Below are 25,951 nucleotides of genomic sequence, written 5' to 3' on the forward strand. Positions count from 1 at the left end.
GGATTGTGCTGGGCACCCCACAGCCCAAAGTCTCCATGCTTCTGGCATCAAAATAGTGTGCCCACAACTCACTAACCCTAACTGTCCATCTTTGGAGCATGGGAGGAAACTGAGGAAACCCACGCAGTCATGGGGAGAACGTACAAACGTACAGACAGCAGTGGGGATTGAACCCTGACTGATGATTGCTGGCACTGTAAAGTGATGCGCTAACCACTACGCTACTGTGGCACCCCACAGAACGTGGGTCACGTGCAGGCAGAAAAGCTTTGGTTTAATTAAACATTGTGTTCAGCACAGACAAGTGGGCCGAAAGGCCTGTTCTTGTGCTGTGCTCTTCTCTATTCCAAGGGTGGCTTGGCTTCTGGCTAATGTAATCCTTGCACCCATTACGTCACTCCCAGTGGGAACCACTCTCCCTCATCTGCTCGACAACCTGCTTCGAAAGCCTAAATGCAGCTGATTGGAGTTGCCTTTGACTGTTGCCCTCTTCATCCTGTGTTACTATCCCAGCCAGTAACCCTCTCCCAAATGGGATTCACTTCCTGAGTGAGGCAAGATGGTGGGCTGCTAATCTACTTGACTGTAAATGGGGCATACTTTTCAGGAGATCTCGCAGACAGGGCAAGGACTCCAGAGACCTGGGTTAAGGAAGCAAATTGGCATTCCCTAAGCCATGGCATTAACATACCCGGCAAAAGTCTGGGCACCTCATCCCAGCGGGAGCTTTGTGAACAAGGTGAGCTGCCAGCTACCTCTGCTTGACTTTTCCTTCTTTGGCTTTATCAGCCATTGTGAAGGACTCAGTTTTAACTTGTCACTGTAGTTCAGCTAGTCGGAGAGGCAGAGGCTGCTGAAATTGAGGGAAATGTGTCACGTTGTGTGAGTGCTGCACTGACAAGACAAGCCAACGCCACACAACCCTCAGAGAGAATGCGGCTCCTCTCCAATGGCTATAGCCAAGGAAGTGGTCAGAAGGCTGACGAAATTTGGCTTTGACCCTCACCAATCTTTATAGATGCTGCACAGACGGCATCCTATTCAGATGCACCACAACTCAATATGGCAAAAGCTCTTCCCAAGACTGAGTTGTAAACACAGCTCAATCTCTGCTCCCCTTTCCCGCCTACATTTCGTGATGCCTCAGGAAAGCAGTCAGTATTTTCACGGACCACTCCCACCCCGGTCATTTGCTCTTCTGCCCCCTTCCATTGGGAAGAGACACAAAGTCTTGACAACACACAACACTGGGCGCAAGGACGTCTGTCCTGCTGTTATGAGATTCTACAATGGATCTATTGTATGACAAAGGAGAACTCTTGAATTCTCAGCGTGCCTTGTCGTGGCCCATCCACTTTATTAGACTGTCTGCACTGCACTGTTACGTCTTCTGTTACACTGCTTTGATGTACTCATGTTTGGCATTATCTGTCTGGATGTTGAAACTTGGTACAAGTACAACACTAAACCAGTATTTATTAAGCAGCGTCACTGAAACAGAGTGATCATTGATCTCCAGACTCTGTAGGATCCTGCTGTGTTTCCTCCGTTGTCACCGTGGCCACTCTTTAAAACTGAATGTGACGGGGCTGCACAAACTCGGGCTCGTTTCCTCACTTCATTCCCACATAAAACTCTGTGGAATATTGTAAACTCAAAGAACTCTGCAGATGCTGGAAATGCAAAGCAACACCACACGGAATGCTGGAGGAACTCAGCAGGCCAGGCAGCACCGATGGAAATGCAAAGCTACACCACACGGAATGCCGGAGGAACTCAGCAGGCCAGGCAGCACCGATGGAAATGAATGAACAGTCAACCTTTCAGTCCAAGGCCTGTCACCAGGACTGGAAAGGTGGGTGGGAAAGGTAAAGGGCTGGAGAAGAAGGAATCTGATAGGAGAGGAGAGAGGATAGTGAGAGAAAGAGAAGAAGGAGGGGCACAGGGCGAGGTGATGGACAGGTGAGGAGAAGAGGTAAGAGGCCAGAGTGCGGAATGGAAGAAGTGGGAAGGGGGAGGGAAAGAAACTTTTTTGCCGGAATGGGAAGTCGATGTTCATGCCATCAGGCTAGAGGCTACCCAGACAGAATATGAGATATTGCTTTTCCACTCTGATCATGGCAAAAGAGGAGACCATGGACTGACATGTTAGATTGTGAATGGGGATAGGAATTAAAATGGTTTGCCACTGGGAAATTCCATTTTCTGTTGGACCGGAGGTGCTCGACAAAGCAGTGCCCCAATTTACAGCAGGTTTCACCGATGTAGAGGAGGCCACGTCAGGAGCAACGGACACTATAGCAGCAAGTGGGGGGGAAGGTAGAGACGTGTTTGATGGTAGGATCAGTTGAATCGTGGAAGTTGTGGAGAATTGTGTGTTGAATGTGGAGAGTCATGGGGTGGTAGGTGAGGACAAGAGGAACTCTATCCCTGTTACAGTGGTGGGAAGATGGGGTAAGTGCAGATGTCCGGGATATGGAGAAGTTTTGGTGAGGGCAGCATCAATGGAAACCCCATACTTTGAAAAAAGAAAACTTCTCTGATGTCCTGGAAAGGAAAGCCTCATCCTGGGAACAAATGAGGCAGAGTCAAATGAACTGAGAGATGGGAAAAGCATTTTTACGGGAGACAGGGTAGGATGGGGTATAGTCAAGATAGCAGTGTGAATGGGTAGGTTTATAAAAGATGTCGGTAGAAAATTTGTCTCCAGAAATGGGGACAGAGAGATCAAGAGAAGGGAGGGAGGTGTCAGAAATGTACCGAGTGAATTTGAGGGCAGGATGGAAGTTAGAGGCAAAGTTGTTGAGATTGATGAGCTCAGCATGGGTGCATGAACAGCACTGTAGTGGAGGAAGAGTTGGGGAGCAATACCATGGGCGGCTTGAACCTGGACTGTTCCACACAGTCAACGAAAAGGCAGGCATACAGTGGCTGGGTCCCATGCGGGTGCCTATGGCTACTCTGTTTGTCTGGAGGAAGTGGGAAGATCTGAAGGAGAAATTGTTGAGGGTGAGGACCAGTTCTGCCAGGCGGAGGAGGAAGGTGGAGGAGGGGAACTGGTAGGATCGTTTGTTGAAAAGGAAGTGGAGAGCTTTGGGATGGAGGATAGAAGTGTATAGCGACTGAACATCCATGGTGAAACTGAGGTGGTCAGGGCCAGGGAATTGAAAGTTGTTGAGGAGGTTAAGAGTATGTGAAGTGTTGTGGATGTAGGTGGGTAGGGAGGGTACTAAGGGGATAAAATAGAGTTGAGCTTTGTGGAATATCTTGGAATATTGTGTTCAGTTCTGGTCACCTCATTATAGGATGTGGAAGCTTTAGAGAGTGTAGAAGAGATGAACAGACCTTTCTGACCCAATTAGCTGCATCATCCAGCAACCCACCTTTCAACCCCAGCCTAATTACAGGACAACTTACAGAGACCAATTAACCCACTGACTGGAACGTCTTTGGACTGTGGGAGGAAACTGGAGCAATCGGAGGAAACCCACGCGCACACTGGAAGAAAGTGTAAATGTTCTCACAAAGAATGCAGGAATTGAACTCTGAATTTCACCCTGGCCCTGGCCACAGCGTCACTCTGGACACTACAGTAGGACGCCGCGGTGGCATTGCGGTCAGTGTGAAGCTTTGAGCGTTGGAGTTCAAAGTTCAGTTCCGTCATCATCCATAAGGAGTCCTCCCTGTGGAATGCGTGTGTTTTCTTCGTGCACTCCAGTTTTGTCCCACAGCTCAAAGATTTACTGGTTAGTAGGTTAATTGATCATTGTAAATTGTCTTGTTAGGCTAGGGTTAAATCAGGGGTTGCTGGACAGCCTGACTTGAAGGGCTGGAGGGCTATTCCCTGCTGTATTTGTATCTAACTAATGTTTCTGTGGCATCCTACCAGGATGTCAGGATGCTGTCTAGATTAGAGACCGTGTCTTACGAAGACAGGCTGAGTGAGTGAGGGCTTTTCTCTGTGGAGCAAAGGAGGATGAGAGGTAACTTTATAGAGGTGTATAAAATGATAAGATGCATAGACTGAGGGAACGGCCGGAGTCTTTTTCCCAGGGCAGAAATGGCTAATATGAAGGGGCATAATTTTAAGGTGATTGGGGAAGTATAGGGGAGGGAATGGCAGGGGTATATTTTTTCACCAAGTGGTGGGTGTGTGGAACACCCTGTCAGGAGAGGTGGCAGAGTCAGATATATTAGGGACATTTAATAAACTCTTGGATAGGCACATGGATGATAGAAAAGTAAATAGGAGGGAAGGTTTAGATTGATCGTAGACTAGGTCAATACAACATCGTGGGCTGAAGGGCCTGTACTGTGCTGTACTGTTCTATGTTCATTTACCATCAATCTGGACTTTGATGATATAATCCTTGTAGAACTTCTTCCCGTTCATGGGCCTCATCTTCTCGCAGATGCTGGTGGTGTTGGGGCAGAGGGCCCGCTGCATGTTGTGCAAGGCATGAGCCATGGCGTACACCGCATTCAGCACGAACATGATCTTCGACTCCTGCTCAAACTTCGCCTTCTTCAGAGAGTTGCTCCCGCAAGCCAGTGTCCGTAAGCTGCAGTGGAACTTCTGTTCCCAGAACTCCCAAAACCAGGAATTCCGGCTGTTATTGTATGGGGTGAGGTTGACAAAATAGGTTGCAAACTCCTTGATGGGGTAAGCTGCCAGCTCGATGGTGATGGCTCCCTTGGCGGCCTCCTCATTTCCTCGGACCACATTTTCCAGTGCTCCCCAGCCGTCACTGGCCACCCACAGGTAGGACACATTAAGCCTGTGGGCGGCGGCCAGCAATTCCCGAGCGTCCTCACTCTTGGTGAATAGGACCACGACCTTGGCGTTGGGCTTTTGCATCAAGGCCTTGATGACACCATTGTACGACTTCTGGTTCATCGACCGGCCAACCTTCTCGGAGGTGGCAATGCAGATGTTGCGAGAGCGAGCCTCCTGCTCAAAGGCCTCAATGCCGGTCTCTCCATAGTCACCCTCGGATGCCACAGTGGAGACGTAGGTCCAGTTAAAGAAGCGCAGGATGTCGGACATAGCTTTGGCCTGGTAGAAATCGGGAGGTACGGTCCGGGCAAAGTAGTCATACCGAGTCTTGTCACTCAACTTGGCACTGGTGGAAGCATAGCTGATCTGAGGGATCTGGAACAGGCGAAGTAAGTTGGCCACCTGAAAAAGATGGAGAGGAAAGTGATAGTACACTTCTCCAACAGGCAGAGGCCTGGGCAACACCTACCCCGTCAGGCAGAAGCCTGGGCAACACTTTCCCCATCAGGCAGAGGCCTGGGCAACACCTTCCCCGTCAGGCAGAGGCCTGGGCAACACCTTCCCCATCAGGCAGAGGCCTGGGCAACACTTTCCCCATCAGGCAGAGGCCTGGGCAACACTTTCCCCATCAGGCAGAGGCCTGGGCAACACTTTCCCCGTCAGGCAGAGGCCTGGGCAACACCTTCCCCATCAGGCAGAAGCCTGGGCAACACTATCCTCGTCAGGCAGAGGCCTGGGCAACACCTACCCCGTCAGGCAGAAACCTGGGCAACACCTTCCCCGTCAGGCAGAGGCCTGGGCAACACCTACCTCGTCAGGCAGAGGCCTGGGCAACACCTACCCCGTCAGGCAGAGGCCTGGGAACACCTTCCCCGTCAGGCAGAGGCCTGGGCAACACCTACCCCGTCAGGCAGAGGCCTGGGAACACCTACCCCGTCAGGCAGAGGCCTGGGAACACCTTCCCCGTCAGGCAGAGGCCTGGGCAACACCTACCCCGTCAGGCAGAGGCCTGGGCAACACTATCCTCGTCAGGCAGAGGCCTGGGCAACACCTTCCCCGTCAGGCAGAAACCTGGGCAACACCTTCCCCGTCAGGCAGAGGCCTGGGCAACACCTTCCCCGTCAGGCAGAGGCCTGGACAACACCTTCCCCGCCAGGCAGAGGCCTGGACAACACCTTCCCCGCCAGGCAGAAGCCTGGGCAATACTATCCTCGTCAGGCAGAGGCCTGGACAACACCTACCCCGTCAGGCAGAGGCCTGGGCAACACCTACCCCGTCAGGCAGAGGCCTGGGAACACCTACCCCGTCAGGCAGAGGCCTGGGAACACCTTCCCCGTCAGGCAGAGGCCTGGGCAACACCTACCCCGTCAGGCAGAGGCCTGGGCAACACCTACCCCGTCAGGCAGAGGCCTGGGAACACCTACCCCGTCAGGCAGAGGCCTGGGAACACCTTCCCCGTCAGGCAGAGGCCTGGGCAACACCTACCCCGTCAGGCAGAGGCCTGGGAACACCTTCCCCGTCAGGCAGAGGCCTGGGAACACCTTCCCCGTCAGGCAGAGGCCTGGGCAACACCTACCCCGTCAGGCAGAGGCCTGGACAACACCTACCCCGTCAGGCAGAGGCCTGGGAACACCTACCCCGTCAGGCAGAGGCCTGGACAACACCTTCCCCGCCAGGCAGAGGCCTGGGCAACACCTACCCCGTCAGGCAGAGGCCTGGGCAACACCTACCCCGTCAGGCAGAGGCCTGGGAACACCTTCCCCGTCAGGCAGAGGCCTGGGCAACACCTTCCCCATCAGGCAGAGGCCTGGGAACACCTTCCCCGTCAGGCAGAGGCCTGGGCAACACCTTCCCCGTCAGGCAGAGGCCTGGGCAACACCTTCCCCGTCAGGCAGAGGCCTGGGCAACACCTTCCCCGTCAGGCAGAGGCCTGGGCAACACCTACCCCGTCAGGCAGAGGCCTGGACAACACCTACCCCGTCAGGCAGAGGCCTGGGAACACCTACCCCGTCAGGCAGAGGCCTGGACAACACCTTCCCCGCCAGGCAGAGGCCTGGGCAACACGTACCCCGTCAGGCAGAGGCCTGGGCAACACCTACCCCGTCAGGCAGAGGCCTGGGAACACCTTCCCCGTCAGGCAGAGGCCTGGGCAACACCTTCCCCATCAGGCAGAGGCCTGGGAACACCTTCCCCGTCAGGCAGAGGCCTGGGCAACACCTTCCCCGTCAGGCAGAGGCCTGGGCAACACTTTCCCCGTCAGGCAGAGGCCTGGGCAACACCTTCCCCGTCAGGCAGAGGCCTGGGCAACACTATCCCCGTCAGGCAGAGGCCTGGGAACACCTTCCCCGTCAGGCAGAGGCCTGTGCAACACCTTCCCCGTCAGGCAGAGGCCTGGGAACACCTACCCCGTCAGGCAGAGGCCTGGGAACACCTTCCCCGTCAGGCAGAGGCCTGGGAACACCTACCCCGTCAGGCAGAGGCCTGGGAACACCTTCCCCGTCAGGCAGAGGCCTGGACAACACCTACCCCGTCAGGCAGAGGCCTGGGCAACACCTTCCCCGTCAGGCAGAGGCCTGGGAACACCTTCCCCGTCAGGCAGAGGCCTGGGCAACACCTTCCCCGTCAGGCAGAGGCCTGGACAACACCTTCCCCGTCAGGCAGAGGCCTGTGCAACACCTTCCCCGTCAGGCAGAGGCCTGGGAACACCTACCCCGTCAGGCAGAGGCCTGGACAACACCTACCCCGTCAGGCAGAGGCCTGGACAACACCTACCCCGTCAGGCAGAGGCCTGGGCAACACCTACCCCGTCAGGCAGAGGCCTGGGCAACACCTTCCCCGTCAGGCAGAGGCCTGGGAACACCTTCCCCATCAGGCAGAGGCCTGGGAACACCTTCCCCGTCAGGCAGAGGCCTGTGCAACACCTTCCCCGTCAGGCAGAGGCCTGGGAACACCTTCCCCGTCAGGCAGAGGCCTGGGAACACCTTCCCCGTCAGGCAGAGGCCTGGGCAACACTATCCTCGTCAGGCAGAGGCCTGGGAACACCTTCCCCGTCAGGCAGAGGCCTGGGCAACACCTTCCCCATCAGGCAGAGGCCTGGGAACACCTTCCCCGTCAGGCAGAGGCCTGGGCAACACCTTCCCCGTCAGGCAGAGGCCTGGGAACACCTTCCCCATCAGGCAGAGGCCTGGGAACACCTTCCCCGTCAGGCAGAGGCCTGGGCAACACCTTCCCCGTCAGGCAGAGGCCTGGGAACACCTTCCCCATCAGGCAGAGGCCTGGACAACACCTTCCCCGTCAGGCAGAGGCCTGGGCAACACTTTCCCCGTCAGGCAGAGGCCTGGGCAACACTTTCCCCGTCAGGCAGAGGCCTGGGCAACACCTTCCCCGTCAGGCAGAGGCCTGGGAACACCTTCCCCGTCAGGCAGAGGCCTGGGCAACACCTTCCCCGTCAGGCAGAGGCCTGGGCAACACTTTCCTCATCAGGTAGTAACTTAGACAACAACTTCCCCTTCCCATAGCAGTTAGTGTCTCACTTTACAGTGCACCAGCTGTTAGATTGGCCTTCATTTCACACTGCTGTCTGAAAGGAGTTTGTACGTTCTCCCTGTGACTGCATGGGTTTCCTCCGCATGCTCCAGTTTCCTGTTTCTTAAATGACTGGCTCTGCTGATAAACCTGGACTTGCTCCATTTCTGTTGAGTAACAGATCTAAAGGAAAAAAGCTTAAGGGTGGGTGTGGTGATGAAGAAGGGAGTGGGAGCAGCGTATTTCCACCATTTGCAAAGGATGAGGCAGAAAACGGGATTTGACATCAGCTTTGTGGGAGAAGCCATAGTGGCTGTAGATGGTTGCCTCTCTGACTGGAGGTCCGTGATTTGTGGTGTTGGTGTTCCACAGGGATCGGAGGTGGGTCTGGTGTTGTTTGTCATCTATAGCAATGATCTAGATGATAATGTGGTAAACTGGAACAAGGAATTTGCAGGTGTCATCAAGATTTTTCACCTAGTCTGAATCAGATTGTAAGCTTTGATAGCCTGCCTCCTTGAGCAGCGAAGAAAGCTATCAGAGGTCGCAGCGGGATCTGGACCAGCTGGAGAGATGGGCTGGAAAGTGCAGATGGAACTTAATGCAGACAAATGTGAGGTGTTGCATTTTGGGAGGACAAACTAGGGTTGGACTTACACAGCAAATGATAGCGCACTGAGGAGAGCGGTAGAACAGAGGGATCTGGGAATTCAGATCTATAATTCCTTGAAAGTGGTGTCACGGGTATAGATAGGGTCATAAAGAAAACTTTGGCACATTAGCCTTCATAAATCAAAGTACAGAAAATGAATACAGGAGATCAGATGTTCTGCTGAAGTTGTATAAGACATTGATAAGGTCTAATTTGGAGTATTGTGTGCAGTTCTGATCACCAGCCTATGGGAGAGAGATCATTTAGATAGAGTACAGAGAACACGTACAGGGATGCTGCCAGGAACTGAGCTTTAGGGAAAGGTTGAACAGGTTTGGACTTTATTACCTGGAGCATACAATGAAGGGAGATTTGATACAGGTTTACAAAATTATGAAGGGTATAGATAGAGTAAATGCAAGCAGGTTTGGATGAGACTGGAACAAGACTTCATAGGTTAAAGGTGAAAGGTGAAATATTTAAGGGGAATCTGAGGAGGAACTTAGAGGGTGTGAGAGAGTGGAATGAGCTGCCAGCAGATGGATGGGAGGGGTATGGAGGGCAATGCACTGGTGCAGGTCGATGGGACTAGGGAGAACAAGGGTTTGGTGCTGAAAGACTTGGTTCCGTGCTGCAGTGCTCTCCGACTCCCTGACTATGACTCTACATCAGGAGAGACTGGGTTCAAACACTGAGATGTGAAGAGGATTGAGAATGAGGCCAATCTTATAGAAGTATTTCCCCAGGGTAGGGGAGCCCAAAACTAGGGGGCATAGATTTAGGGTGAGAGGGGAAGATTTAAAAGGGATCTCAGAGGAAATTTTTTCACATGGGGTGGTGAGTGGAAGGAACTAGCTGCCACAGAAAATGGTTGAAACAGGTTCAATCGTAAAATTTAACAAGTAATTGGGTAGGTACATGGAGGGGAGGAGACTGGAGGGAAATGATGACCAGCTAGGTGAGCAGTACATTCAGCATGGACTCGTTGGGCCAAAAGGCCCTTATCCGTAATGTAATGCGCTGGAGTAACGATTATTTCGTTCTGCTCTACTCTTGTGTACTGGAAATTGCAGGACAGGGAAAAAGTACAGGTTGCAGCCTTTCCCGAAGAGCTCCCAGCAGGGGGCAGCATCTCTCCAACAGGCTGGCAGGTCTAACTTCCCTCCATATAGAATGCAAAGGATTTATTAAATGCTTATTGTCTACGATCAGTGAAAACCTAACACAAATTGTTCAGAACCAGGACAGAACTCTCTGTTCTACAGACAGGGGGAAATAGAATAAATTCTGAGTTGGGATATCGATATTCATTGCCAAGAGCTGTTCAACAATTGTAGCTTTGCCTAGAGAGGGTTTTGGGAATTGGACCCTGAAGGTACAATATTGCATTGTACAGAGAGGGAACTAATTTAAGTAATACAGAACATCAGCCATATTATTTATTTATTTAAAGTGCCTTTAACACAGGGTACTTCACAAATCTAGGGTAAACTTGGATAGATTGGTCAGTTTAAAGGAAAGATTAAAGATTAGCTTTACTTGTCACATCTACATTGAACCAGGCAGAGAAATGCGTCATTTGCGTCAAATCAAATCAAAGACAATTGTGCAGAGCAAGTGTTCAAAGCTCACTGATCCTAAATCTAACTGTACATACATACATACATACATACATACGTGTTGGCAATGGGAATCAAACCCTGATCTTAATAGCTGCCGCTCTAAAGCATTTGCACGCTACTGTGCCACCTCTAAACTAAAACCCTGAAGGAGAAGTGAGAGATAGAAACCATAGAAAACTTGGAGCCCACTTCCATAGATGCCTTAATATTGCCACACAAGTTTATAGAGAAGTTAAGAAGGCGGGTTGTGTGTTGACCTTCAGTCGTCAGGGGACTGAGTTCAAGAGCTGGATGTGAAAGTTTTGGAGAAGATGTGGAGGAGATTTACCAAGATGCTGTCTGGATTAGAGAGCATGTCTTATGAAAATAGGTTGAGTGAACAAAGGCTTTTCTCTTAGGAGTAAATGAGGATGAGGTGTATAAGATGATAAGATCAAGTGAATAGCCAGACATGTTTTCTCCAGGGTAGAAATGGCCAGTCCAAAGGGGCATCATTTTAAGGTGGTTGTAGGGAAGTATAGGGGGATGTCAGAGGTAAGTTTTTTTACACAGAGGATGGTGGCTGCATGGAGGACTCTGCCAGGGATGGTGGTAGAGGCAGATACATTAGGGGCATTTAAGAATCTTTTATATGGGCACATGGATGATAGAAAAATGGAGGGCTAAGTAGGAAGGAAGGTTAGAATAGGTTGAAAAGTTGGCACAACGTTGTGGGTCAAATGGCCTGTAGTGTACTGCAATGATCTGTATTCTATGTTCCATATTCTGTGTTCGAAGGCTCAGAGTTCAGCCATTAAACATGTGATCCAGCTGGAAGAACAGGAGTGTCTGGGAGAGTTTTAGGTCTGGAAGAGGTGAAGGAGATGTGGACGGGCGAGAGTACAGAGGATCCAGAAACTATGTGGGAATCGTAAAATGTGTTGCCGAAAAGCCAGTTGCATCAGCAGTACGTGGAAATGGAATATATATATAGAAGTGACAGGGGTGAGGATGAGCTTCAGAGCCGGTGATCTGAGGCAGACGTCACCAAGGCTGTCTGCAGTAGAAGCTCAGCTCAGTCTGATTCAGCTTCAAGCAGCTGCAGACAGGACACAGGCAGGCTAGGGAAGCAGGCTTGTAACAATGGTTGCAATCCTCCAAGGAACAGGTGTCAGAAGTCAGACAAGACACTTACAAAGTAGAGTTTATAGAATGATCAAGAGAATTTCAGGTCTCTTTAAGTGGCATCACAAGTAGACCGGGTGCTAAAGAATATTGGAATCAGGTTTATTATCTCTGGCATATGTTGTGAAATTTGTTGCATGAGGAGACGCTGTGTCTAAAACGTTGAGTGGGTGCCTTTGGGCTCTTGTACGTCCTCCCTGATGATAGTAATGAGAAGAGGGCATGTTTTCTGGTGGTGGGGATCCTTAATGATGGATGCCACCTTTCTAAGGCATCTCCTTTTGAAGATGTCCTCGATGGTGGGGAGGCTACTGCGGTTGTATAGTAAGTTTGTTTCTATCGGTCAGGGAAAAGTGGGCAAAAATTGCAGCTGTATAAAACTTTGTTTGGGCCACATGTGGAGTCTTGTGTGTAGTTATGCCCCATTACAGAAATACTGGGAAGCTTTGAAGAGGGTGAAGGAGAGGTTCACCAGGACGTGGTCTGGATTAGAGGGCACGTGGTTTCCTACCCCTGCTGTTTGAGAACTACTTCTTCTGTGGGACATACCTATCTCACACCTTGTGAACTACACCCAGAAACTTCAACCATCTCTGTTCTGCTGTCATCCCTGCCAGTATCCTCCTCCAATCCACCTGGACAAGCTCCTCTCTCATGTCTCTGTAATTCCCTTTGTTCCACTGCGATACTGATACATCTGACTTACGCTTCTCCCTCTCAAATTGCAGTATGAATTCAATCATATTATGATCACTGTCCCCTGAGGGTTCCTTTACATTGCTCCCTAATAAGATCTGGGTTATTACACAACACCCAGTCTAAGACATCCTTTCCCCAAGCAGGCTCAAGCACAAACTGCTCCAAAATGCCATCTCGTAGGTAGGTGTTCCAACAAATTCAAAAAATCTTCCAGCAGAAATGGTGGGTGTGGACCCCTGTGGAATAATGCTCTGTGTGGTAGGTCAAGATTGACGCTTCACTGCTTAGTGAAGCAGTAGTCAATGGCCTTTACTGTTCCTGGCTATGGCCTTCCTTTTAATTAACCCTTCAGTAAGAGCCGTAATTGACAACCTCTGGCTTATAAAGCACAAGATATGTCAAACTCCCACTGTTCACACCTGCTGCCCAATCACTTAATGCATTTCATACAATTAAAAGTAACTGGTTGCTGTAAAACCCATACTGACATCAGAAGGACAGGCAATCTTTGCAACACAGCTGTATACGTAGCTGGAATTTGCCCTTACAGAATTTACAAATAGCTTCCCAAAATTCGAGATATGAAATAAAATGTATTCTTATACAAAAAAGTAAAAAATTTAAACAGTTTGTTTTTCAACTTGCATTTCTTAACATGTGCTCAGATAATGAGGATTTGTGTTATGGCAAATTGTGCTTGTTTTGTAGTTCTGGATTTCTGCTGTCCTCAGTGTGGACCAGTAGGAAGGTTGCTGGGTTTAGCATCTGCCTGTTGTAATACACACCCATCCTACAAAGGGCAAAAGGCAGAGAGAGGCCCAGTCAACTCTATCCACTCCCCACTCATCACTCAACTGATGTCACAAGTGGCTGGCAAGTAAAACAACCCCTGCAACAAGAAACAAGTGTCCTCCCGTACATCCCAAGCAAGGCATGCGCAACACAGGAAACACCCTTTCCAAGTCATCTGTGTGATGCTGCAGATATACAAGACCATAACACCATAAGCCAATAAGACATAGGAGCAGTATTAGGCCATTCAGCCCATCGAGTCTGCTCCACCATTTGATCATGGCTGATTTATTATCCCTCTCAACCCCATTCTCCTGCCTTCTCCCCATAACCATTGAGGCCCTTTCAATCTCCACATTAAATATATCCAATACTTGACCTCCACAGCCATCTGTGGCAATGAATTCCCATGACTATGGCTGATTTTCCATCTCAAACCCATTCTTCTCCATTCTCAATTGTGACCTTTGACGCCCTGACTAATCAAGAAGCTATCAACCTCTTCATTAAATATACCCCGTAACCCGGCCTCCACAGCTGCCTGTAACAATGAATTCCACAGGCACACCACCCTCTGGCTAAAGTGGTTCTTCCTCATCTCTGTCCTAAAGGGAAGTTCTGGCATTCTGGGGTTGGTCCCCTTATTCTAGACCAGGGTAGGCAACCAGATCCGGCCTGCAAAGGTATTTTGACCGGCCCACAAGCAAATATTGGGATACTATGCTTATCCGGCCCGTGAGTGATTTTTCCTTATTCTGAGTGTTTCACGCGACCACACTGATGGACGTGCATGGCATCTTGTTACACTGGCCCCAGGTTCCGTTTTGTTCCAAACCAAACACTGGTATGAACGAATGATGGGAAGGCAGACTACCTTATTAATCTGTATTAGATACTCTATGAGCACGCACAGGTCTTCAGATGGGATTGTTCAAATTTGTAAACAGAAACAGCGTCACTGTGTTTTAACAAGAAATCAATGCATCGTGCTCATACGTTTTATGTCTAAAGATTCTTTCTGTCCTTTTAATAGATTCAAAAGATGCCTTGATTGAAATAAATTGCAATGAAACTGAGTTCTTTGATTACTAATTGGCATCCTTGGTTAAGCACAAATGATTTTCTAGCATGCGTAATTCATTAATTTGAGGAAAAACATAACTAGATGCATTTAAATGGATAATTCCCATATTTCAAGTTTGTTATGGCATTTATCTGGCCCACTGTCTGCTCATTAATACGCGATCCGGCCCACAGAGACAAAAAGGTTGCCGACCCCTGTCCTAGACTCCCCTTCTACAGGAAACATCCTCTCCACATTTAATCTATCTAGGCCTTTCAATATTCAATAGGTTTCAATGAGACCCCCTCCCCACTCTTTTAAAAGGCATTGGTAAGGCCACATTTGGAATATTGTGCTCAGTTTTGGTCACTCTGCTACAGACAAGCTGGTAGAACCCTTGTTGGAATAAGTGCAGAAAAACAAGAGGATGTTGCTGTGACTTGAGGAGAGAAGTTATAGAGTTATGGAGAGAATGGTGAGGACTTTATTCCTTTATGAATAGAGAAAGGGATATTGTGGACGTGTCTACTATCATGCAGGGCATAGGTTGCATGGATGCACCTCGTCCTTTCCCAGGGTTAGGGAACCATGAACTAGAAGACGTGTTTAAAGTGAAAGGGGAAAGATTTAATAGAAGCAGGGGCAACTTCCTCACACAGAGGGCAGTGGTATAAATAATGAACTGCCAAAGGAAGTGGTTGAGGTAGGTGCACTGATAACACTTGAAAGACACTTGGACAAGTACATGGATAAGAAAGGTTTAGAGGAATGTGGGCCAAACACAGGCAAATGGTTTCTTAGTCAGCATGGACCAGGGTTAAGGTAAAGTCCCGGCAGGGATAGTTTACAGTCAACCCAGGCGAGAAGGCCTTTGGAGAGTGGTGTTTGAAGAGAATACCCTCCTTTGCGCAGATGAGACAAGATAAGGATGCAAGGCATGTACCTACCAGGGCAGGGGTGCCACGGACCATGACCATTCAACACCCCAGATTGGGAACCCCTGGACTAGGGTATCATTGGTAGTTATCTATAGTTTCTATTGACTGCTAACGCGTCTATTGTGAATGGTGATTGATCATGTAATGAGGAATTTGAACACACATTTTACCAAATGGTCAATATCCATAACTGCTGGTCAATTCTGTATAAAAATGGCACTTATCTGTTCCAACTTTAGAACAGTTTCATGGCAGGGGCCATGTTGTTCTGCTTGTACACGAGTAAATAAAGTGCAATTGAGGAATGAGTGTGAGTTTTCAGAGTCAGCAATGCCGGTTGTGATGGGCAACTTTTACATAACAAGATCCCATACAGAAACAGGGGAGCAATGAGCTACTTTAGTGATATCAGCTGAGTATAATTGGGGGGGTTCTACCAGTTTCCATTGACCAGAGTCTTCCGTACCATACACAATGACAAAGTGTCTTTACTGGGGTGCCAGCACACACTCGGCTCTCCAGTGTGATCCCTGAGCTCACAACTACAACAGCAGGTGTGCAAATTACAAACATGCTCCTGTCTGGTGGGCAGAAAAAGTCATTGGCTGCAATCTATCATCACTGTAGGACGTGTATGTGGGCAGGAAAAATCATTGTGGTCACTGCATTTTGCAAAATACCCTTCTGGAAAGCACTATAGGGCTAAAATAAAGAACATGCCATCTTAAAAGTTTCTTCCCCCAGTCAGTTAATCTGATCAACTATTCTAGTTAGCCACCCCCCATCATCTATTGCCTCAGTCCCTGCACTGTAAACACTTTAAACCACTGTTTATAACGTTGTTTCCATTGTAAATACATCCTGGAATTTATGTATTCATGCATATTTTATTCCATATCCATCCTTTAACCTCTAACTTGGTTAGCTTTTTTATGTAACTTTTTATTCTTCTAATTGTTGACTGTTGCTTTTATTGCATGTCATGCCCAGACCAACATGCCATAGCAAATTTCTAATGAGGTGGATTCCAGTAAGTTGGTCTATTGGTTAATTGGGACAGCCACTTATTTGGGACAACTTCTAAAGAATGAAAACACGTCGAGAAAATAGACGGGATTACCTTCATTTATTTGAGACACCATGCTGCTTAATTGGGACATGAGGCCGTTGCCAAGCAGTTTCTAACTAGGGTTTGTCACATGAACTTGTGTGGCCGTTAGACACTACACCATGCTTAGAGTGAACAATGTCATTTGCATGTGTTTGTGTTCAAAAAACAGTGATTTCTGTCATTAATAGTTGGTGAGAAATGGGCAGTAAGTCAATATAGAATTGTTTGCTCACTGTGGCTGTAAGCATTCAGGCTTGGAGATGCCAGAAACAGCAGGGAGTGAAGATGAAATGATCTCACTACTTCAACCAGATAGGAATCATGAAACTCTTTGAAGGTATCAGCAATCACCTTAAATATTACAATGTAAATGAAGATTAGGAGGATGCAATTGTTGAAAGCATTATATGAAGGAAGTCCATTATCTACACTGGATGTCTCTGCTAATTTTGATTTTTTACAGTCAATCAAAAGAACACGGCAGTGTGTTGGCTATCCGCCATATCTGATGATGACAGTGAAATCAGGGAAGTTTTTAAAGAGGAAAAGCCATTGCACTGGGATAGTTCCACTCTCCCACCCTCGGAAGTCCAGGTCCAGTGATATGAGTAGTCACAAACCGGGATCTTCCTTGGGTGCAGTGGATAACCATGACTGCTTCTGTGCCTTTTCATGCCCTTCCCTCCCCACAAAGCATAACAGAAACACCTTCTTGGATCTCACTATTGATCTCATCCACCCAGTCTGCTGAGTTGATTTCACAGGCATGTCCCTACTTCACCGGGGTATGAGGCCTGCTGGCTACTCTCACCCCGTTTAGCTCACCTGTTGAGGTAGTGCACCAGGGTGTGGCCACTGTCATATGCAGACGGTTACTAGGAGCCACAGGTGAGAGCTGAGTGTCCAGTGGGAACTAAAAGTGAGTGAGCGGACTCAGAATGGACATCCACCAGAGGTGATCTCCCTCCCTGGCCACCCTATACACAGCAGCGTACACTGGACAAATCCCTCTGTTGATACACCGTTTTATAGTACTGTAGTATCATTGATAGTGCTTTAATCTGTTCTGTATTTCATTTAAATACATAATTTGTTACTCAGTTAAATGGTAGTTTATCTTATTTATACCTTTTTAGCTACCGGTACTTCCATGAAACGGGCTAATTGGAACAGTCGCTTAATTGGGCCAAAATGTAGTGGCCGTGATGTGTCCTAATTAACTGGAATCCACTGTAAATGTAATTGTATATTTAATTAGTCAGGGTGTCAAAGGTTACAGGGAGAAGGCAGGAGAATGAGGTTGAGAGGGATGAGGGAATGCAGAAGCAGACTCTGGACCCAATAGCCTAAATCTGCTCTTATTTTTGTGGTCTTATGGACTTATGGTGAATAAAGCTAAGCCTTGAAACCACTGAATGGCTGACACATTCTGTATGTCGCTATATTCAACTGTCAATGAGACTCATAGCATCAAGGTTCTATGTACAGTACATATACAAGCCAGCCTCTTCCTTTAACACCTTTTTGAGTTAGCTCAGTGGAATTACTGAATAACTCTCCTGGTTAACAACAGTTTGACTTGTGTCCTTCCTCATCCCTTAGTGCCCTGCTTCACTGCCTCTTACCTGAATGGATACGTCGCTGTAAGAGCCGCCAATGACCCCTGCAATGGCGAAGGTCATGTCATCGTGAATCGCATAAGACCCGTCCGGGCAGATGTACTCTGTCTCGTCTACTTTAGTTAGCGAGGACCTCACAAATTCTAGCGACTGCTCCAAAGCATAGGTGTCCTTGGAGCAGGTATCCAAGATGTGGGCACCCAACTTAATCCCCGGCAAAATGGAAGCGTCCTTGTTTATCGCGTCCAATGCGAAGAGCATCGCCTCAAGCCGCTGGATTCCACGCTGCTCGTTGATCCTTCCACAGTCCTCCAAACCATTGCCCTTCCCGTGAACTGGGAACAAACCCCCAATCACCAAGTCTCCTTCAATGGTGATTTCCTTCTTCCCGACAGCAGAGTTGCTGGAGGCAGGGAGGACTGTCTGCAGTAGGAAGTGCAGGAGAGTGAGAGGCAGCTGGAGGTACCTATCTGGTTTCTTCATAGTTAGGCTGCACAGGGATCACAAAGCTCACAGAGGAGGCTGAATGAGCTCCAGACACTGGAATCCAGTTACATCCTTCAAACGCCTGCGGAGTGAGATTTAGAGATTGTGTATTAGAGGTGGAGCGTCACACAAAGATGTGATTTAAATGTTGTGACAGAAATGTCACCATCACACTCTTTAGAATAAATCGGCAGAAGAATTTAAATAATTGTATATTCGAGAAACATCCGCTGTGTTGTGTAGCAGAACTGCTGTCACATGAGGTTAACTAGCCTAGAAATTCTTCTTGAAAAGTAGCATTAAATCAGGGGGAAGCAATGGGCCAACAGATGGTTGGTTCCCAGGGAGTACCAAGTCAAAATTATACTGTAGGCAGAGGCCAGGAATAATCGAGCCATAGAGTCACTGAGCACAACAACACAGAACAGGCTCTTCAGCCCATTTAGTCCATGCCAGACTGTAATTCTGCCTAGTCCCACTGACCTGCACCTGGACCATCGTCCTCCATACCCTTCCCATCCATGTACCTATCCAAACTTCGCTTAAATGTTGAAATCAAACCTATACCCACCACTTCTACCAGCAGCTCATTCCACACTCTGAATGAAGAAGTTCCCCTCAGGCTCCCATTAAACATTTCACCTTGCACCATTGTGTAACACCCTGCTTAAGGTCTTCACTGCTCTGCTGCAGGTATTTCATTTTAGCAGATCTGTAAGAGCAGTCTGTTCTGCTCTCAGCTGAGATAAGAGGCTTCGTTGTTTAACTTAGGAATGTGCTGTCACCCAATCAGAATGGTGGAATTGGGGGAAGGGTCTGGAAAACACTGGGCAGAGAGGTTTTCTGAGGGTTGAGGTCTTTTTTTGGCTGGATCTGGGAGAGGACAGGAGGGAAGATGTCTGAGGATGCAGTCCCTGTTGCACGAGGTGCTTTGTGCAGATGAATGGCTTCCAGGAGGAAGGACCAATATCCTGTGGGGGAGCCCGTTTGTTCGAGATGGATTTTCAGTGACATCCAGAAGAGTGAGTGGGCTTTCACACAGACTGTGAGTCGTGCATGAGTTAAAGACAACTTCAAGATGAGCTCCAACTTATGTGCACATTTGATTGTTTAAGAATAATGAGCCCTTTCTGTTTTTCTCTTTCTTTCCTTTAATAACAGTTAACATTCTTAAATATACTTCATTATAATTGTGTGCAGTGTACGATCTGTCACTTCTTGCTGTTGGGTAAATCACTCAGCATTCACACAAACTGTGGTTTGGGTGGGCGAGACACCCCAGCCTCATGGTTTTGGTGGGACCAAAGTCATCTACACTCTAGACTTATGAAACCTGAGAAAGGTGGATTTCTCGCCATGGAGCCCTGTGGCTAATGAGCTGCATTTCCAGAGATGTCTGGCAAAATGGGGTTTCAGCTATAACCTCCAGTTCTACTCTCACCCAATCTCAATGGAAAACATTTGCCTGCATTTACCCTATCTATACCCCTCATAATTGTGTAAGCCTCTGAAATTTCCCCTCATTCCTTCTAGGCTCCAGGGAATAAAGTGCTAACCTATTCAACCATTCCCTATAATTCAGGTCCTTAAATCCCGCAAAATCCTTGTAAATTTTCTCTATACTTTCTTCAGTCTTATTGATATCTTCCCTGTAGGTAGATTCTGTAGAACAGGCTCAACAGAACAGACACACTCAGCTGCAGGGCAGAAGTGAGAGTTATAGGCTGCAGTAGGAAGGTAGGGGCATCAAATCAGTTGGGATAGATGATGGGCATTTTCAGAGTAAGAATGAGGCAGTGGGAGGTTGTGACTGGCTGATGGAAAGACAGGGGGAACGGTGTTGGTTGTGACTTGATTGAGGATGTTGGAGATCATTGTGGGCTGGAGTTTGAAGATGTAAGGAAGGACCAGACTGAGAATCTTAACATGCTAATCCACCCAAAGCCAGGTCCTCAGTGCTGGGTGACAAAGAACCCGGCTAACCGGTGTGAGGCACATCAGTACCTCTACTTCCTCACGAGGCTAAAGATATTCAGTATGTCTCTGTTGACGATCACCAACTTTTATCGACGCACCATGGAAAGTACCCTATCTGAGTGCATTTGGCTTTGTATGGCAACTGCTCTGCCTGAGATCGCAGAAATCTGCCCAGTCACATCACAAAAACCAGCCTCTCCTCCATGGATCCTGTCTGCACTCCCCACTGCCTTAGGAAAGCAGCCAACATAGTCATAGACCCCTCCCACCCTGAGCATTCTCCCATCTCCCCTCCTCCAATGAAGATGCAAGGCCTGGAAGCATGGACCTCCAGGCTCAACGACAGCACCTACCCCGCTGTTACAAGACTATTGAACAGACTTCTAGTTGGGTAAGATGGACTGTTGACCTCATAGTCATGGCCTTGCACCTTATTGTCTACCTGCAATGCACTTTCCCTGGAACTGTAACACTTTCTTCTGCATTCTGTTATTGTTTCCCTCAGCACTACCTCAACGTACTGATGTGATGAACTGATCTCTTCGGGGTGACATGCAAAACAAAGTTACTTACTGTACCCCGGTACATGTGACAATAATAAACCAATTTGCTGCAGAGGAACAGCATTTAGGTGCCTTTATATCACCTGCATATCAAGCAGGAAGAAGACTCAAAAGGAAGACGGGGGTTCTTATGGTAGGTGCCCCAGTGCAGTTCACAGTCTGCTTCCCTGAAAAACTCTACACCTGGGTGGTTCTGAGTACTCGACACATTCTCTGACACAAATTTGCCCTTAGGCCAATCAGTGCTGTCTCCTAGAACTACCGTTCTGATAAATCTTGGTTTCCCATCTCAGGAGCTGATACGCAACTATGAAATTTCCTTCATCTTTAATTACGAATTCAAAAGGCATTGCAGTATGGATATAATGTGTCCTGCCCACCCATCTTTACCCTACAGCTGAAGGTCTGTCCTATCCCCATCTCCAGTCTCTTCACCTCTTTATGCTGATTTATCAGCAGAAGCCGGGCAAGGTCTTTCCTTTGATCACTGTCTCCAAGCACCCTACATAACATCCATCTCCTGCCACCTATCCAAAACGTTGTCAAAGTAATTTTATAACTATATTCCCTTTGTCCTCAATTCCCAATGACTGAAATAAATCCAATTTTACTCTCTTCCTTTCCCGCTTCACGTTAAACAACTAAGTCACAACGTATCTCCTGAGTCTAATGGAAACAATTACATTTTGTCTGGTTTTTGTTTTGGTTAGTATTCCCACACACCAGGCAGTGTCACAGTAAATCTATGCAGCGACAATCCTGCCATTCTTCCTGCAGTGTGAGCCCAGTATTACAGATAGTCAGCGGCCACTTTATTAAGTACACTGTACATCAGCTCGATCATGTGACAGCAACTCAGTGCATAAAAGCATGCAGACATGGTCAAGAGGCTCAGTTATTGTTCAGACCAAAGATCAGATATGGGAAAGACATGAAATCTAATTGACTTTGACTGTTAATGATTGCTAGACAAGTTAGTTTGAGCATTTCAGAAACTGATCTCCTGGGATTTTCACACTCAACAGCCTTTAGAGAACGGTGGGGGAAACAAACCACGTCACTGAGAGGCAGTTCTGCCGGCAAAAATGCCTTGTTAATGAGAGAAGTCAGAGGAGAATGGTCAGACTGGTTCAACCTGACAGGAAGGCTACAGCAACTCAAATAACCATGTGTTACAACAGTGGTGTGCAGAAGCGTATCTCTGAATGCGCAACACGTTGAACCTTGAAGAGAATGGACTACAGCAGCAGATCACGGACACACACTCAACAACCACTTTATTAGGTACAGTACAGGAGGCACCTAATAAAGTAGCCGCAGAATGTATAGTACTGTGGTTTTCTGTGGTTTTTATGAGCTCCTGTATGGATTCAAGTTCTGTATTACACACTTCACATAAACCTAGTCCCCAGCAGCTTTCTCCCCAAGGTTTTCATCCACAGAAGTTTCGGGCGACTTGTGAACTTTCATTTGTTCTTCAGCATGTTCCTGGAGATGTCATCTGGTAGGGGTGTCAAAAACAAGCGCATAGGTTTAAGGTGAGGGGAAGCAGTTTTAAAGGGGTTTTGAGAAGAAAGATTTTCACTGGGTGTGTTTGATATTTGGAAGTTGGCGAGCCTGCTGTGGAAGTCGGGGCCCAGTGCCTGCGAATCCGCAAGTCCGCTAGAGGCTGGAGACCAAAGTCGGCCTGATCTGGAGTTAGAGGATTGTGTGTGAGGGAGGAACAGAGGTTTGTTTTGTTGTGGTTGCTTTGATGCTTGTGTTCTGTATTGTTCTGCCAGACGTTGTGGGCAGGCTGTGCCGGCCGGCACTGGAATGTGTGGCGACACTTGTGGGCTGCCCCCTGCTGGTTGTTAATGTAAACAACGCATTTCACTGTACACGTGATAAATAAACCTGAATCGGACTCTGGTGGAATCAGATGTAGCTCTTATGTTTAGAAGAGATCTAGGCTGTCACTTAAATAGGTAAAGCATAGAGGGATGTGATCCTAATGTGGGGAATCTACCTGTCGGGCCAAATGGCTCATTTCTGTGCAACATGAATTGATGAGTCAAACACTTTGCCCTCAGTCACTCTGACCCAACCTACCAGCCACATCCAACCTGCCTCTACCCTGTGGCCAGGCTGATAGACCCTTGGTTAGTCTTGGGCTGCCAAATGCTGATTAATACTCCTTCCATTCTTTGCCCAGGCTGCTCAAAACAGAGGTGAACCGTTTCCATAAACAAGCCAGCCTCCTTTTGTCACTTCCTGTTAGGGTACTTACACTGAAGAAGATATTCTCTGCATACCAACCGGGGAATAAACAGTCAAAGAACTGATTCTGTGTCTATTCCCGCAGCTCATGATATGTCCTTACAACTTACTAACTAATTTACCTACCAAACTAATAAACGAGCAATTAAATGCCCAGGCAAGCTAATCTCTTCAGCCTTCACAGTTATCCCTTAAATGCCTTTGTCATATTTACGTCCATCACCAGCCCTGGCAGGGCATTCCAGGAACCCACCACTTTCTGTGTAAACCACGTGCCACACATCTCCTTCGAAACCTCCTCTCCCCTGAAATGCACACCCTCTAGTATTAGACACTTTCTCTATCTGTGCCTCTTATAATCTTATAAACCTCTATCAGATCTTCCCTCAGCCTCCACCGCTCCAGAGAAAACAGCCCAAGTTTGTCGAAGCTCTCTTCATTGCATATGCTCTCTAATGCAAGGCGATACCCTGGTAAACCCTCTCCAAAGCCTCCCCATCTTTACGATGATGGAATGACAAGAATTAAACGCAAATTTCCAGAAGCAGCCTAACTAGAGTTTTAGAAAGCTGAAACATAACTCAATGCTAACAGTGTACTACACTCTTACATTTGATCTCCCAAAGTTCAACACCTCACGTTTGGCCGGATTAAATTCCATCTGCCATTTCTCCGCCCATATCTACAACTGATCTACATCCTGCTGTATCCTTTGGCAAACTTGTAAGCTTGGCACCTGTTTCCCTGGAGTACGTCTGAGTTACTGAATGAAGTACCTGCAGGGGGAAGCTGCTTCTCCATGTTTCCTCACACTTCACAAACACCAGAAATTCTGCAGATGCTGGAAATCCAAGCAACTCACACAAAATGAGCAGGCCAGGCAGCATCTATGGAAAAGAGTGAACAGTCGACGTTTTGGGCCGAGACCCTTCACCCGGACTGGAAGGGAAGGGTGAGAAGGTGGAAGGAGGGGAGGAAGAAGTATAAGATGGCAGGTGATAGATGAAACCGGGAGAGGAGGGCGGTGAACTAAAGAGGTGGGAAATTGATTCGAGAAAGAGATAAAGGACTGGAGGAAGGGGAATCTGATAGGAGAGGGTAGAAGACCATGGAAGAAAGGGAAGGAGGAGGAGCACCAGAGGGAGGAGATGGGCAGGTAAGGTGAGAGAGGGAAATTGGAATGAGGAGTGGTGAAGAAAGGATGGAGGGGGGGGACAATTACCAGAAGTTTGAGAAATTGATGTTCATGCCATCAGGTTGGAGGCTACTCAGATGGAATATAAGGTGATGGCCCTCCAACCTGAGAATGGCCTCATTGTGACTGGAATGTCAGAACGGGAATGGGAAGTGGATTTAAAAGGGGTGGCCACTGGGAGATCCTGCTTTTTCTGGCTTCTTACTCTGACATCTCATCTCTTTTACCAGTCCTGCTAAGGTCTCGGCCCAAAACGTCGACTATTTACTCCTTTCCATAGATGCTGCCTGGCCCGTTGAGACCTTTCACTTCACTTCCCTTACCCTGCCAGTCTTGGCATGTGCATCTACCCAGTTATATTAAAAGCAACATGGACACCATATCCCAAATCAGATGGACCACTTTGCAGAATGTATCTGTAGGTGTTGTGTGTCCTGCTGAGTGTTTCAGAGCTTTTATTTTGATTTAAATTAGCCATTTGCTCTGGGTTATTGGAGCATGATCTAGGCTACCCAGAGGTGAGTGTCACTGTGGTGGGACTGTAGAGCTGCTGTCTCACAGTTCTAGAGAGCAGGTTCAGTCCTGACCTTGGGTTTTGTCCGGAGCCTGCACCTTCTCTCCGAGTGAATTTCCCTGGGTGCCACAGTTTTCTCCAAAGAGCTGAAGTCTGGGAGCTTAACTGGCTGTTCTAAATTTGTACAGGAGAGTTGTAGAAATTATGAATTGATAGGAATGTGGAGAAAATTAAACAAAGGGATTAATATAGAATTAGAATTTTAAAGGGATTACACAGAGAAACAGGCCCTTTGGCTCATCTAGTCAGAACTGAACTATTATTCTGCATAATCCTACTGACCTGTACACAGACAGCAGCTCAGCCTCCCCTCCCATCTACGCATTTATCCAAACTTCTCTTAAGTGTTGAAATTTATCCTTCTGCTGACAGTCTGTTCCACACTGTCGTCACCCTCTGAGTGAAGAAAATGTTCCCCTTAAACATTTTACCTTTCACTCTTATTTTATGACCTCCACTTCGAGCCTCACCCAACCGCAGTGGAAAACCCTGCTTGCATTGACCCTATCCACACGCTCATAATCAGGGATTCAGCTGAATATTTCCTTCACCACCACTACTGCCAAACCCTTTACTTTCCTCAGTCTGAATTATGTGCTGAAGACGCGACGGTGGAGCATTGTTATCTGGAGAGAGAGTTCCAGCCACTGACCACATAGTCTGTATCGTTGCTACCCTGTTGGTGTGTGAGTATCGGTCTCCCGTGTGGGTGTGTGATCGGTCTCCCTTGGGTGTGTGTGATCGGTCTCCCATGGGTGTGTGATCAGTCTCCCGTGGGTGTGTGATCGGTCTCCCGTGGGTGTGTGTGATCGGTCTCCCATGGGTGTGTGATCAGTCTCCCGTGGGTGTGTGAGGATCGGTCTCCCTTGGGTGTGTGATCAGTCTCCCGTGGGTGTGTGAGTATCGGTCTCCCGTGTGGGTATGTGATCGGTCTC

General features: G+C 48.1%; 1 protein-coding gene across 2 annotated transcripts in view; it reads right to left on the reverse strand.

Moving 5' to 3' along the window:
- LOC140741953 (metabotropic glutamate receptor 2-like) overlaps positions 1 to 25,951 on the reverse strand; it is a 63,683-nt gene that overhangs the window by 16,948 nt on the left and 20,784 nt on the right. For both annotated transcript variants that reach the window (XM_073072563.1, XM_073072562.1), the window contains 2 exons: positions 17,969 to 18,530; positions 4,342 to 5,179 (listed from right to left, as the gene is read on the reverse strand). In XM_073072563.1, coding sequence (XP_072928664.1) covers positions 4,342 to 5,179; positions 17,969 to 18,445 — 1,315 coding nt within the window. In that variant the 5' untranslated portion in view covers positions 18,446 to 18,530. The remainder of the gene's footprint in view (positions 1 to 4,341; positions 5,180 to 17,968; positions 18,531 to 25,951) is intronic.

Source organism: Hemitrygon akajei, chromosome 19 (genome assembly GCF_048418815.1).
Source record: "Hemitrygon akajei chromosome 19, sHemAka1.3, whole genome shotgun sequence".
Taxonomy (NCBI): domain Eukaryota; kingdom Metazoa; phylum Chordata; class Chondrichthyes; order Myliobatiformes; family Dasyatidae; genus Hemitrygon; species Hemitrygon akajei.